General features: G+C 42.8%; 1 protein-coding gene across 1 annotated transcript in view; it reads left to right on the top strand.

Annotated features, from left to right (window-relative positions):
• Positions 1 to 15,809, top strand: part of LOC124794907 (uncharacterized protein C6orf132 homolog) — a 287,965-nt gene that overhangs the window by 214,925 nt on the left and 57,231 nt on the right. Inside the window, exon 3 of the mRNA XM_047258609.1 lies at positions 8,489 to 8,662. Within this exon, the coding sequence (XP_047114565.1) occupies positions 8,507 to 8,662 (156 nt within the window). The 5' untranslated portion in view covers positions 8,489 to 8,506. The remainder of the gene's footprint in view (positions 1 to 8,488; positions 8,663 to 15,809) is intronic.

Genomic DNA, 15,809 nt, shown 5'->3' on the forward strand with positions numbered 1-15,809 from the left:
TCTTTTGGCGTTGCTGGTTTCTTATAGACAACCGTATACCTGCGCAAGTCTTAAATGACAGCTAAATATTTCTCCTAGATCATTTATACAGAGTGAAACACGGCAAATATTGCAAAAATGGAAAGTGCTGTTGATGTGCGGTTTTCACAGCATGGATGAGCAGTCAGGGGCTCGTATTTTTAGCCAATAAACAGAATGTGATAATACTTAGAAAGTGTATTTTTAGTGCAAAGATGCACTGTTTGAAATGAAGCAAATTGCTACTTACATTAACAGGCTTAAAGTACAGTAAATTAGAATGTCAGTGGTGCTTGGTGCAGCACTCTATTGCGGGTGGTCTATGAGGTAACGCGTTTAGAAAATGTTTCACAGCGGTCCTTGTATGTCACATTCAGTCTGCGTAGTTACCAAGTAATATGTTGTTATGTTTCCTTACAGTGTGATTGTGTGTTCGTTGAGTGCACTGCGACTTGCTAATCATTTAGTGTGTGATAGTCAAGGCAGTAGATTGTGTGCAGACGATGGGATTTATCGATGCAAGAAAAGCCCACATGCTAATTGTGTATGGAGTGTGTAAAAACAATGCAGTTCTTTCTTGTGCGATGTACGCGACAATACATCCCAATAGATGCCAACTATCTCGGCAGTTATTTATCAACCTCTTAAACAGTTACCTGGAAGTGTAAGCGTAACACGTAGACCATGTAACAGACGGCGGAATTAATGTGCTTGCTGCTGTTGGAGTTGATCAACAAGTTAGCTCCCGCGCAACCGAGCGAGGAAGTGGCGTGAGTCAGCAACCCGTACGCGTTCTCCATCCACATACGGTCAATGCCAATCACATCTCTCTGCATGAAGAGCTGCATAGAAACGACTGTGAGGATCGTGTTAATTTCTGTACGTGGACATTAATACAAGATATTCCAGACGTATCATGTATCCTGTTCAGTGCTGAAACCACATTTACCAATCACGGTCAGGTAAACCACCGAAACATGCACTACTGGTCTGCCGAAGCCGGCCGGGGTGGCCGCGCGGTTCTAGGCGCTACAGTCTGGTTAGTTAGGTTTAAGTAGTTCTAAGTTCTAGGGGACTGATGACCTCATAAGTTAAGTCCCATAGTGCTCAGAGCCATTTGAACCATTTTTTTTTTTTTTTTTTTTTTTTGGTCTGTCGAAAATCCTCATCTACTGTGTGAGGGTAACTTCAGCGCCCATGCAGTGTAAACGTGTAGTGTGGGATAGTGAACATCAGCACATAGACCCGTTTTTCATAGACGGAACACTGAACGAGCACAAGTATCTCAGCCTCCTTACGTACCACACTCCACGGATGCTAGAAGACGTTCCTCTGCAGACAAGGAGGAACCTGTGGCACCAACACGATGGCTGTCCAGCCCATAATACATGAAGTACTACAGAAAGTTTTCACAAATTGTTTCCAAATTGTTGAAATGGATGCTGAGGACCTATACCGCGGTCGGCCTGATCTCCGTATGTGACGTCTGTAGACTTTTTTTCTGTAGCGAAAGCAGAAAGACGCTGTCTGCAAGGACATACCAACTACACCCGACGCTCCGCAACTACATTTTACTGCAGCCTGCTCGTACAACTACGCTGTAAAGCTAACACTTGTGCAGCAGCCGTTCCATACCAGACTGGAAGCATGTATTGCCGTTGCCGGTAGTCATTTGGAACAAAACCTGTGACTGTCAATTGTCTCGTTACTGCTCAGAATCCACGTAACTAGAGTAGGCGCTTGTGTTTTTTATAGTGTGTGCTACCACAGGCATTGTACGAGGGCCGGTATGGACACTTTTAAGAATACGATATCTCGTAAACGACTCGCGCTGGAACCCTGCAACAAATACCACTGTCATTATAATTTAATCTGCTTTTCGTTTGTTAAGGGGGTCGAGTTGGAGCAGGAGAGGCGTCACAGGACACTTTAATTTCTAGTGTCTGTATTTTACAAATAAAGTCATAACATTTTGTCAGCATCACCAGGAAAGATTCAGGATTCACACTTATTTCAGTGGAAGTTCGAAAACATAACAAAATAACGTTTTTTACATGTGCAATTTCATCATTTTTTCACTTACTTATGGCTGCATTTGTTGCTATCGGTACAATTTTCTTCTTAACTTAGAGAGATTCTTCGATGAATTTTGCACAGCCTACATACCATACTTACAGGTGTATGAAACTCGAGAATTTATTTGATTTATGAAAAAACGAATGAGCTGTTATATTTTATACTTCATGTTTAGAAAAAACACAAATTTTAGAGTTAATTACCTCAATGTTTACCGCAGTTTTTAATAGATGTGGAAAATCCTAGAGTTTCATACACCTGTAAGTGTGGTTTGTATGCTGTGCAAAATTCATCGAAGAATCTCTCTTACTTATGAAGAAAAGTGTACCTATAGCAACAAATGCTGCCATTAGTAAGTGAAAAAATGATAAAATTTCACATGCAAAGAAAATTATTTCGTTATGTTTTCGAACTTCCACTGCTATTAGTGTGAATTCTGAATCCTTCCTGGTCATGCTGACAAAAGTGTAGTCAATGGAAATTAAAATGTCCTGTGGTGCCTCTCGTGCTCCAATTCGGCCCGTTTGACGTCCTACACCCCTTACCGACAAGAGGCACTTCGATTTAGAAGCATGTTTGATTGCACAAAAAACACACTTTTAAACGTTATTACTATCTGTTGATTGGCTAACAGTACAAGCCACTGCATACCTATCCTTTCTGTGAAAACCGCACGTCAATAACACTTCTCCTTTCCGCAATATTTGCGATGCAAGTTTTAAGTGATGAACCCTGTATACGTTGTAAACAGTAGTGGTCTTACCTTTCTGCCGGCGAGTACTCCGGAAATTACCTTTACATCTGTCGTAGCAAGCTGTAGGATATTTAGTGCTGATGATGATCCTCTAGAACCGAAATCCACCAAATGATGCTGATGAGCAAAAGAATGTAAAAGAAAGTGTACCTTATGTTTAACACGACAGGTATGGTAGGGACGGAACCACTGCACCCCGACGTGTAGACGAGTCACAACATCCCTTTTTTTAATCTTCTGAAACAGATAAAGACCAGCATAAAAGCTGTGACGTGTGGAACGAGACTGCGTGCCCGCAGTGTTGGCCACCGCACGCACGCCTCTCCTTGGTCCGCTGCGGTGCCGTTCGTAATGCGCGAAGAGGCTTTGCGGCGGGCAGCGGGCGCTCTAGCGGCTGGCGTAGCGAGAGGCTTTGCCGCCGCGCGCCGGGCACCCCGCCAGAACATCGCGCCGTGCCGCCAGCGCTGTTTATTCTTCTTCGGATGTGCGCTAAAATGTTTTATTCATGTCGGTAAAAGCTTTCATTCATCACACGCAAATAAGCATGGACCGCGCATTGGCAGACATGAAAATTCATGTCCTCCCGCCGAAAACTGGTCCGCTTAGGAACAGGGATGCACACGAACGGCGGATTTTCGCAGTGGTTTTGCAGGGAATTTGGAGGCAGGAGAACGTGAAGAAAAAAAGTGGCGAGGGTGAAAAGCAACACTTCTAAGCCGTGAGCTGACCGCAATTTAGAAGATTTGGTTCATCCCAAAAACCTTACGTTTTTACCACCTCTAGTTACTGTCATTTCTCACTCTCTGAGGTTCATGTTGCTTAATATTCATGAGTGGAGGAACATATTTTGTTTCGACTTCCTGTGGCATAAAACGGTGGCTGCTACTTTACTGCTTAGATTGGTAGGCACTGACATAGTTTTGTTATTCGTAACACTCGCGAAGAAACTGCATAATGAGTGCTAATAAATGGAAATTACACTATTATTACACTCTTTGGTTGGCATTCAAACTAATCTGACGACAAATCCCTTGAAATACGACATATATAATGTGACTCATTTTTGTAAAAGGAGTGCGACATACGCACTTTTTAACAGGGCTATGTGCACAAAATTAATGACTTTTACTCTGGTCGTTGATGATCGAAAACGATCACTGTGTCCCCAACAGGCGATGCCTGCCTTCACTACCTACTATTATTCCAAGTGAATAATATTTCATGATCAGCATCGTAGACAATAGTCTACAAAACGAGCAATCCGAGAACGAATTAGAAAATAAACTTTACTGCTTCAATCGCTTTCTACTAAAACGTTATTTATTAGCATGACGTGTTTCGGCTACATGCTGGCTTCGTCAAGTGCGTTATAGTTACCTGTACCTTAATTTCCGGAGTGGAAAGGAGCGCCTGGTCCCCGGCACGAATCCGCCCGGCGGACATGTGTCGACGTCCGGTGAACCCACCAGTCTGTGGATGGTTTTTTGGCGGTTTTCCATCTGCCTCGGTGAATGTGGGCTGGTTCCATTTATTCCGCCTCAGCTACACCATGCCGGGAATTGCTGCGCAAACAAGTTCTCCACGTACGCGTACATCACCAATACTCTACCACGCAAACATAGGGGTTACATATTTCTGGTGTCAGACGTTCGCCGGTGGGGGGGGGGGGGGGGGGGGGGAGGGAGGGGGCTTTCAAAAATGGTTGAAATGGCTCTGAGCACTATGGGACTTAACATCTGAGGTCATCAGTCCCCTAGACTTAGAATTACTTAAACCTAACCAACCCAAGGACACCACACACATCCATGACCGAGGCAGGATTCCAACCCACGACCGTAGCGGTCCCGCGGTTCCAGACTGAAGCACCTAGATCCGCTCGGCCACACCGGCCAGTGCGGCGGAGGGGTGAGGTGGTCTACGATAGTCGTCATGGGGTTATGGATTACGGTGGCTGCGGCGGGGACGGAGCCTCTCCGTCGGTTCTGGGTTCCCAGTTAACATACAATACAATGGTGACAGTTGTTTGTTGGCCGTGCCAAATAACCCTCATTACACTTAACATTAACCGTCTCCGTACCGAGGAGGGTTCGCGGGTACTTTGTGCCCACCTTTTAAAAGTGTCGTAATTTAGTCTGGTACATCTATTTTAAAATTTTGAAAAAAGTATTTACTGTTTTTAATGATTTCTTACAGCAGATTCTGTAATTGTTTTAATTTTTTCAGTAAAACTTAATCCAAAAATTTGTCTTATTTGTTACTAGTGAATGAGACATTTTGCAAAACATTTCTCAATCATATTTAAGGTTCAGAGCCCTCCTTACATATTTATATAAATTTAAAAAGTGTGTTATGAATGAAAATCAACGACAATTAACGAAATGTCTACTGGTTAAATTTTTTATGGTGGTAATAAAGCACACTTCCAATCCATTTAAACGTTACGGAAAATGGGTCGGTGTTGCTAACATTGGGCTAAAGGATATTTTGAGGTTCTGTACCATACTTATACATCAGTTCTGTAAAAAGAGGTCAGTGGGGACACATTTTATGGTGTTAAATGACAAATCCAGAAATACAGACTGCTACAGATTTTTCAATCATTCAGGTGGAAGATGGTATTACTACTCATCCTTGAAACCAAGTATATTTGGTATTTCTTACCATACGTTGTACGGAGAACCCTTTTGCAACAGGCATTGGGTGAATAGAGACACAACAATGCTTTTTTTTAAAAATACGAATTACTCTTAGGAAATAAAAACGTCATTTAAACGTATGTCTGCCTCGTCTTACTAACAGTTCTTTCATCACTTGAATTACCAGAACGAAATTAAATTCAGATTTTTTTTTTTTCATTTGCACTTTCATCTGTGGAAATTTGTCTCATAAACGATGTTTTTCCTTCTTCCACAACTTCGGTAATTCAACCAATAAAATATTTCATATATCCCTTAACGCTCTCAAATATCACTTTCACCCATTACCCAACGTGTAACGCCCTATCAATAGACTGTAAAGGGCTTTCAGAAGCCGAGGAAAGTATTTCTTACCGATTCCTGAACATTTGTTGTTAGTTCTGCTCTTCCAGTTCTCCAGAACCTTTCGCCAAGCCTGTTTCAGTGGCCGAAACAGTGCGACATAAAGAGATTGTGTAACATGTGTTGAGTTCGCTGGTATGAAAACTAACTCAGTGCCTTTTTTTTGTTTTTTGTTTTTTGTTTTTTTTTTTTCACGCAGATCAGAGACAGCTCTAGACAGATGTAGCGAATATTGACTTTTCTTCCCTCAAGGCAACGAAAATGAAGTACCGCTATAAACTTAGACCAACTACGAAACAGCTGCCATCAACCGAACCTTATTTATTACGTCTGTTAAACCTTTTCCCATCAGGACTACCTTCACTCCATAGATCGTATAGGTATTCAGATCTGTATATTAAGTAAGTTGACAATTATGAGCCATCGCCAGTAGCAGCAAACATCACACTTACACTGGATTTTGTTTGATTCATAACCCTGTCAGGGTATTTGCAGCCTCTTTTGTACAGAATTTTGCTACTTCCAGGATCATTCGCAAGGTTCGCCTCATCATAATTTAATATTTGCCCTGGGGAAACACCATCGACAGCTATTTTCAGTTCTTCAAAATACAAACAATATCCTGTGAGTTAAATTTAGCCCACATTTTCGTGGAGGAATATCTTTATGCATGTTGATGAAATATTGTGCGTAGTCAGGACCTGGATTATTGTTTTAAAATTTGTTTCATTATTCCTCCTTCTCTGTCCAAATAGTATTTAAAAAGTCAAAGATTACTAGTAGAGTACAGTCTCCAACCTCAGCCAGTTCCATACAACTTTGATAACTTTATCACAATATGCTTCTCTCACAGACATATAGGTGTTACCTGCAACACTTTGTTTCACATGTACCGCTCTTCTCCTTTTATTCAGACAGTCACTTGTCAATCATATTCTTTATTTCGATCACAGTTCCATTCTGGAAAAGGACATTTTGGAAAGGTCAACCCAAACAGAATTTCCTTTGCATTATTGTTGCAGAATAAATTCCCCCATCAGTCCATTAGCAACAAACCTCTCTCCCTCTCCCTCCTTTTTTTGCATTAATGAATTCCTAGTGTAGACTATTACTTGCGAAAAGCAGAACTTTAGAATGTAGTCTGACGTGAGGTCATTTGGGATGTTGTGCGATGGAGAACCAGCAAGCAGAGTGCATCACAGTAGTTCTGCCGCAAAGGATCACAGATCCCAAAAACGTTCGAGACCACGCAATCAGGAGGCAAAGGCTTACAGTGTTCTGGGATGTTCAGACAGTTGTGCATTTGGCATTCATGCCTAAAGGTAGCTGGCCGATGTGGCCGTTCGGTTCTAGGCGCTTTAGTCTGGAACCGCGTGACCGCTACGGTCGCAGCTTCGAATCCTGCCTCGGGCATGGATGTGTGTGATGTCCTTAGGTTAGTTAGGTTTAAGTAGTTCTAAGTTCTAGGGGACTGATGACCACAGATGTTAAGTCCCATAGTGCTCAGAGCCATTTGAACCATTTTTGAACCTAAAGGTACCACTACAAACTCTGCAAGGTGATGCGAGACCATCAGATAACTAAAGGCACGAATTCAACTAGTTCTTCCACACGTGGCGCACCCTCTCCGCGAGCATGACAATGTGAGATCACACAGGAGCTCCGCGACATCTGCAACTATCCGATACCTTGATTTCACTGTCATCGATCATTCTCCATACAGTCCCGACTTGGCACTATGTGATTTTCATCTGATTCCAAAACTTAAAGAACACTTTAAAGGACTTCACTTTAATAGTGCAGTGCAAGCAGAGGTGAGTTTGTGGCTCCATCAACAAAGTCAAGCATTCCAGAATGATGTTATCAACAGATTGGCCACCCGTTGAGAAAAATGTATTAGCTACCCTGGTTACTAAGTTGAGATATGTAGACATGAAGAATAAAAACGCAAAATGTTAACAAAGTTAGTTTTATTTAAAAAGTGTTAAGAGTTTGAACATAAAAACTCGGATGCATACTTTGCAGCACGCCCTCGTACAAATTTCGTACTTCACGGAGACATTTTTGTTAGAATCAAAAGGAATTAGGAGTTTGATGATGCGACGAAGAAGGGCGTAGTGCATGGAAGGTTGTCTTTGGCAGGACTGAGAGTACGTATTTTGAGAGCTCGGATCGACGTGAGACTCCAAGACATTTCATAAATGTGGAGAAATATTGAGGAATGCAGTCTCTCTTTTCATCCCCTTAATAGTATGTGTTCTTCTGTTGTGGATGAATTGTACTCGCGGAGGTAAAGTTGCTAAGGGAACTAGAGAATAATGCATGGATAGCTCAGTCCACAACAGTATTGCCTGCGATAGTCAAACGTTCCAGATTTTTCTTCCTGTCCGGCACACAGTTTTAATCTACCAGGAAGTTCAGTACATACATATTCTGCGCGGACTTGTTTCCAGATCTCGGAATCTAATCACTTCAGCCTCTATTACGTAAGAGGCTGTGACAGAAGTACAGGTGTAACTGTGAGCTCGTTATGTAAACGAACTTGACCAGCCTGCGACGCAGTGAGTGAGCACGGCGCTCAGCGCAGTCTGCCTGCTTGCAGGTGTCGCCGCAGCGCGGCATGGGAGATGAGTGCGAGGTGTGCGCGGGGGCGGGTCCCGGCCCTCCGCCCCCGCAGTTCCTGGTGCCGCCACCGCCGCGGCCGCCCTTCCTGCCGGACGACGAGCACTGCCTCCAGGAGGACCAACTGCCCTCCGACGTCTGTGATGCCCTACCTGTGAGTACACCATCTGCACGCTACTCGCCAACTAGCATTTTCATTCCCGAGCATTAATTAAAAGTGCAAGTGAGCCACTGTTGTGTTAACTGCTTTGCGTTAATGCTAGTTAATAATGAATGATCCTCAAAATTTTTTTGAAACCATAGTGAACTTTTTTAGATGTAATCATATACGACGCTTCATCACCATTGTACACACAGCTTCGCAGTTTCATGTTGCTTTATTAAAGAAAACTGTCGTGTATGATTACACACATTCTTCGTATTTGTTGTAGATTTCAAAATAGGTCGAAACACACGTACGTGTTAGTATCAATTAAACAAGTCAATATATTTAAACAAAATTAATACAGAAAAATTTTTTGAAGCATTTTTATCACTAGGTACAGTATTAAGTTAATATCACTTTTCCTAATTTCATTTTATTATGTTGTGGTCTGCGTTAAAACATTCCTGTCAGTGGCGAAGCAAAGGAACACTTGACACCGTTCACACCACGCAATGGTCAGACCTTGTGCCCGGCGGTTTGAATTGTTCTTCTGAACGTAGCAGTCATGCTTCAGAATTAAAACAAAGTCGGCCTTGAGTCAGTTGTAATATTAATTTATTGTTAGCTGTTAACTGAGGAATGACTGTGCAGCTTTAGTAAGCTATAAAAGCATGTAAAACACTTGTAATTGGGGAAAGATAAGTCTTTAGCTTTATTTCGTCGAGACATGCTATGCAGACAGTGGTACACGGTGCTAGGACGAACAAGTGAGCTGTGGCAAGGGCGATGTATGTTGTAAGTGATACCACAGGCCAGGAAAGGTTTAGTTGCGTGCGAGCCCCTAGAATAAATAAAGAACAGAAGAAAATTTGGAGGTGCCGCACATAATAGCTCGGGACTGAAGAAGTTAGAACAAAGTTTGACAAGGGTGACGTACTGATCAAGCGAGACTTTTAATCACCGACTCGGTTGTTTGGGATAACAGCATTAGATACTATGTCGGACCAGTATCCAGTACTGTAGCAGCAGATGCTCTAGTGCACAAATACATCTTCGCCCCCATTGGTTTGAGGACTACTCTAGGATGAAATTTTTGCAGGAGACGATATCGTGACGGACTGCAACCCAGCCAGAACTCTGATGAAATTTCGCCTCTCACCCATAGAAGAAAAGAGGTTGTTGTCCCCCTTAAAACACTTGCACAATGGTAGGTAAGATGTCAAGGCCCATTTCGTAATCTCACAATGTGACTTTCACCTATGGGGATGCTCAGTGCGCGTGACAAAAGTAAGTAGCCCTACAGTGAAATTTCATCGATGAGCTGGTTCTAAGATCGAAACAAGGCAACTGGTAAGACGTCTAGAAATACTGTGACGCATTCAAACCAACACTGCTTCCCGAGGAAAAGGCACTCGATCGATACTGAAATGCTGATTAATCTATCAAACTCTTGTAGCTACTTGAACTGAAAGTACAATTGGACGGGAAAAAGTCGGATATATGGAACTTACAGTGAGGAACTTGTAAACTAAAGGAACTGAAGAAAAGAACACAAAATACGCTTAGAACATGTGAAATCTTAAAAACTAAACGAGTACATTAGTGTAAGTATAATTTTTTCCAGTGTTGTTGCATCATAAGAATCATCGCTTCGGTCACATGGAGTGGATATTAAAATGGAGCCCGTTTTACAGCATAACGCAGTCACCAACCCAAATAGAAATCCTGCAGACTGAATCCAGACACCAGAGACAAAACATGTGCAAAGGCATAATTTTTATTTCGAGGAATTCAATCGTTCTCATCTCGATTAAACTGAAAAACTTGGTGCCTAGTAACAATAAGTATCTGTGTCAACATTTAAAACTGAATAACGTCCTATTCATTTACTGTCGAGTGCACTTCGTAACTTCCGTTATCTGCTATGTCAATTCCGACAACAGTGGGAGTTGTTTGCTACTCAGCAGGTGGAACAGATATTGCCAGTGAACAATTGCAGACCTTCAAAGTTGTTTCAGGACAAGTAGAATCTGCCAGCGCTCTTTTGCAATCAATACAGAAACCAAGTTCGAGTATTCTCCATTACAAACATTTGTAACATCAAGATCTCTCTTGAAACTCGAAGATTTTTTTAACTTACGAATATACACTACCGGGAAAAAAGTGCGTCATCCTCAAGGACTCTTTCCAGTGGCATTGTGTGCATAAGGAAATACTGCAATGTTAATGATTTATTTGTCACGGTCATCTATGATCAGTCGGTGCTCAGCAGTCCTGCCTATGCACCCTCCGTTTTCACTCTGCAGGCAGTAGCGGCGCTGAGTTTAGCACTGAACAGCGTTTGAAACATTCATTCTGTAGTACAAACATGCCCCACTGTCGAGAACGTACTCCTGTTGAATGACTTAGGTATTTTAATGGGATCGAATTGCAAGCCGGCGGGAATCTGGATACAGATATCAACAAATTGTTGCACGTATTGGTTACAATTTATCGGCGGCGTGTTGCTGCGTTCAACAGTGGTCTGTCAAACATTCCCTCATACCTGTAGACCACCTTCTGTGCGTCCGCTTACTTCAGACGCACATCAGGATCGATAGACTGTGCAAGCAGCGGTAGCACGTGTTGCACCTGCTCTGTCAGCAGGGATCATTCGGAACCGTCTGCTTACAGCAGGATTAAGATGAAGTGTGTTCCGGCCAGGCTACCACTGACACCACTACACCGCCAAACCAAGCGCAGTTACTCTGGCGTCGTGAAAGAGTCAACTGGAGAGTTGAATGATGATATTAGGTCCTGTCTGTAAGCGATCCATGGCTGTACACGCGCACAGCGTAGATCTGGTGAGGTCCTACTGCAGGTTTCATGGTCTGTGTTAGTGCTGGGGGGGGGGGGGGGGGCGTGCGAACCTCAGCTCCCTCTGTTCCTCCATGAGATCCACAACGCCGTAGACAACGGCGCTCAGGTTGACGCCGTGTTCCTTGACTTAAGGAAAGCATCTGACACCGTCCCGCACTGCTCTTTAGTGAAAAGAAACGAGCTTACTGAGAATCGGAGCAGATTTCCGACTAGATTCAAGACTTCCTTGCAGGTAGAACTCAACACGTCGCTCTTACCAGAACAAAATCGACAGACAAAAGGTATTTTCTGGAGTACCCCAAGGAAGTGTGATGGACCGTTACTGTTTACAACACATGTAAATGATCTAGTAGAAAGCGTCGGATGTTCTTTAAGATTGTTCGCAGATGATACGGTTGTGTGAAACAAAGTAGCAATTTCAGAAGTTAGTAACGATCTGCAGAATGACCTCAAGAGAATTGATGAATGGTACAGGCTCTGGCAGTGGACCACATAACACCAATAGTGGGTAAAACAGATGCCACTCCCAGATTCATAGGAAGAATCTTAAGGAAATGAAGCTCATCCACGAAGGAGGAGAACTTGTAAGGCACTTGTTCAACCGATTCTTGAGTATTTTTCATCTAAGTGAGATTCCCGTCAGGTACGACTGATAGAAGAGATAGAAAAGATCCAACGATGAGCGGAGCGTTTCGTTACGGGATCGCTGCGGAGATTCTCAACAAACTCTGTTGGCAGACGTTATGAGAGAGGCGTTGTGTATAAGAAAGAGATTTACTATTGAAATTTAAAGACAACACTTTCCGAGAAAATTCGGACAACATCTTAGCCCCCCTCCCACATGTGCCTCAGTAATGACCACTTTTCAATAAAATGGCCCCACCTTTGAGTCTGTTGCTTTTTTTTTTTTTTTTTTTTTTTTTTTTTTTTTTTTTGCGGTATTGTATGCCTGAGTTAAAAGTCTCGAATGAATCATTCAGATTCAGTTGCAGCGGATTTCTCGTGATATACTCTATACTTTTTTTTCCGGACCTAAGGCGCTTTTACTTTAGCGGATGTTACTGCGAAAGCCGGCCTTGGTGTATACGAGGGTTGGAACTTTAATAGTGGCTACTATTTATTTCCAGCTTGTACAAAATAGATACGTGTTTCAAAGTTTTACTGACCCTCAAAGTAGTCACCGGCATTGTGTATAACCTGTTGCCAGCGATGTGGGAATCGTAGGATACTCTTAGCAGTGCCAATTGCGTTGACTGTACGAATGGCGCGGTCTGTTGCCGAAGAATCTGTAGCAGTTGTGAAGCGAATGTCGTGAAGTGTTTCTTCAGTTTAGAAATCGCATTGAACTCAGGAAGGCTTAAGTAAGGGAGTGCAGTACGTGGTGTAGGACTTAGCAGCCCCGTCAGTTAAACAAATCAGTAACAGCTTGCACTGTGCGTGCTTCAGCATTGTTCTGCAAAATGATGGTCAAGTCCTGCAGAAAGTGTCTGTGCTGTTCGTTTATGGAACACAGCCTACGATCGGCTTAGAGACAGAAGTGATGACATTTTCTGCAGGACGTGACCATCATTTTGCAGGACAATACTGCAACGCGATCACCTACGAAGTGATGACACAATGATGTATAATTTTGCTTCTCTTTCACGGTCATTGGTTACATGAAAACGGCGAGAGAACGGAAGTCATTTACGCGTGCAGGGACATTACACAATGAAGAGTTGCTGTAAATGATAGGAGAGGGAGAAATACGAGAAACGTTTACCTGCACAAGGGTTCATAAGCTATGGGATGCAGAAACTGTTAAACTGACACTAGAAATGGCAGTAGACAGGAAGATTGTTGAGGCACATACACATTAGGAAGAGCGAAACGCTAATAAGGAATGAGACATCCAGCCAGGCGAATGGATACTGGATCGATCAAGGAAGCGCCTTTCTGTGTTACGATTTGAAAATATCGAAATGACGCCTAATGAGAGGAAGTCGGAAAATCTTAACAATCGTCTCAAGGCAGGGCTGTTCTATATAAAGGATTGTATAAAATGTATTTTGTAGTATCTATTTGTATCAAACAAGTTCACAAACCTATTTAAAGCTGATAGCTTGTATTATTAAAAATAAAATGGAAAAATTAAAGGTGAAACAGAGAGATGGGTGAGTAATTTCTTCAACTCGAATCTTTACCAGAAAAAGTTTCCTTTTCGAAACGAAGCTTTGTCCAACGTGATTGCGAATGGCCTCATGTGTTACAATTGCTTCTTTTGGAACCAAGAGCTGTTCGTGAAACCATCGTTTGGCTGTCACATACAATGAGGCGCTCTTGGTGTACTGGTCTGCCCAAGTAAGAGGAACCAAATGCCAGGACACTTCTAACCGAATTCGATATGACGTTGAGACTGCTCTTACTTTTTGTGGCTTCGCTATCGCACCGGATAAGAAGAAGAACTGATGCGGAAACATCGTTGTTGAAAGAGAGTTATTGACAAATGTTGAAGCAGTTACAAGTTTTTTACACTTGGCGACAGAGAGCAGTTCCCGAATGCAATAGTGTTCACGACAAAGTGAGTATCCTGAAAATGTGTAACTCGTGAGGCATATCGCAAGAAATTTGTAATAGAAATTGAAAGAACTATCTGAAATGCCAGTGAAATGCCCTCTAAACCCGCTGGGCAGAATAGCTAATAGGATTGTGGAAAGGTCCAAAGGTTGAAGTCAGTTTGCCGGCCGGAGTGGCCGAGCGGTTCTAGGCGCTAGTCTGGAACCGCGCGACAGCTGCGGTCGCAGGTTCGAATCCTGCCTCGGGCATGGATGTGTGTGATGTCCTTATGTTAGTTATGTTTAAGTAGTTCTCAGTTCTAGGGGACTGATGACCACAGCAGTTAAGTCCCATAGTGCTCAGAGCCATTTGAACCTTTTTTTTTTTGTTTTTGTTTTTGAGGTCAGTTTCTCCTTCTAATTGTCAGTTATTGTAATTTAATAACCTTTACAACCAAAGCGTCACATAACTGGACCTTTAATGAATGCAACTCTTTCACTGCTGAAGGCCTCCAAACAAGAAATCTTAACAAATCAACAAGATAAAATCCAATTAAGATAGCAATAAAATAATTTTTAAGTAAATCACAGCAAAGTAGATAGAACAAACATATGCAAGGTGCAATACAAATGGCTGAGGGCCATCATTAAATGTCAAAATTTTAGAATATATTACCACAGACTTTTAAATGCCAGAATATTTAAAAACAAGAAATCTTTCAAAAAATCGACAAGATTAAAATGCAATTAAAGAGGCAAATCAAAAATTTAAGAAAAAGAACAAACATATGAAAGGTGCAATACCAATGGCTGAAGGCCACAGTTAAGTTCCAAAAGTTTAAAATATATTACTATAATCTTTTAAAGGTAGAAGGCCGCAATGTTCAAGCTGAAAGACAAATTTATGAACTAATTTTGCAAAATTTTTAAGAAAAAAACCATAAGCCTTAAATTTTAAGCAACTAAAACACTCAGAAGCCGCCAGGGAGGTCGGTCTGTACTCTTTCACTTAGGCTAGACAGGTGGTGAACCCAGCTATACTTGATCCATCGGAACCCAACCAGGGTATAACCACGGACCGACCGACACAACGACTTGCTTCCCATCAATCAGTACATGATAACTCAAACAGAAAATGTTACGAACGTAATTATTCGCAATTAGTTATGTACAAACACTCGGTGTTGGTCACAAGAAAACCTCCATAACAGCGAACGACCGAAACGAACCACAACGTGAATGGACGAGGCTTGGGTGCTTAAAACCACACTCAACTTTGACGTCCTGGATAGGCGAACCGCGAAGCTCGTAGCGATCGGAGAGCTCCAAACACGCTCCGACACCGCGCCGGGACCGTTAGCGGACGCAGCGGCTGCACCGCGAGGAGATATCTTCCCTGGTCCCCAGCAACCGACCGACCGCCTGCTGGTCCGTGCGCGACTGCTGCTCCGTCGCGATTGCACTGCTGGTGCGTCCCCCACTCACTTCCAGACACACGACGGCGGAAATACTGGGTAGGACCCAACCATGCAGAAGAAACACGCCCACTGGCTAATCGACATCCCTGCACCAGGAAAGGACCGACCCAAGTTGCACAAGATGGTAATTGAAGGGCCACAGAAGCGCTCAGAGGATCAGTTACACGTCGCCGATGAGACGACCGACCTCTCAGAGCCGGTATGTGGACAACACTTAAAATAACTTGTCAAAGGAAATCACGCCAACTACACACACAACCTGACAAACACTTGCACGAAGACCTG

The sequence above is a fragment of the Schistocerca piceifrons genome, chromosome 4 (genome assembly GCF_021461385.2).
Source record: "Schistocerca piceifrons isolate TAMUIC-IGC-003096 chromosome 4, iqSchPice1.1, whole genome shotgun sequence".
In the NCBI taxonomy this organism is placed as follows: Eukaryota; Metazoa; Arthropoda; class Insecta; order Orthoptera; family Acrididae; genus Schistocerca; species Schistocerca piceifrons.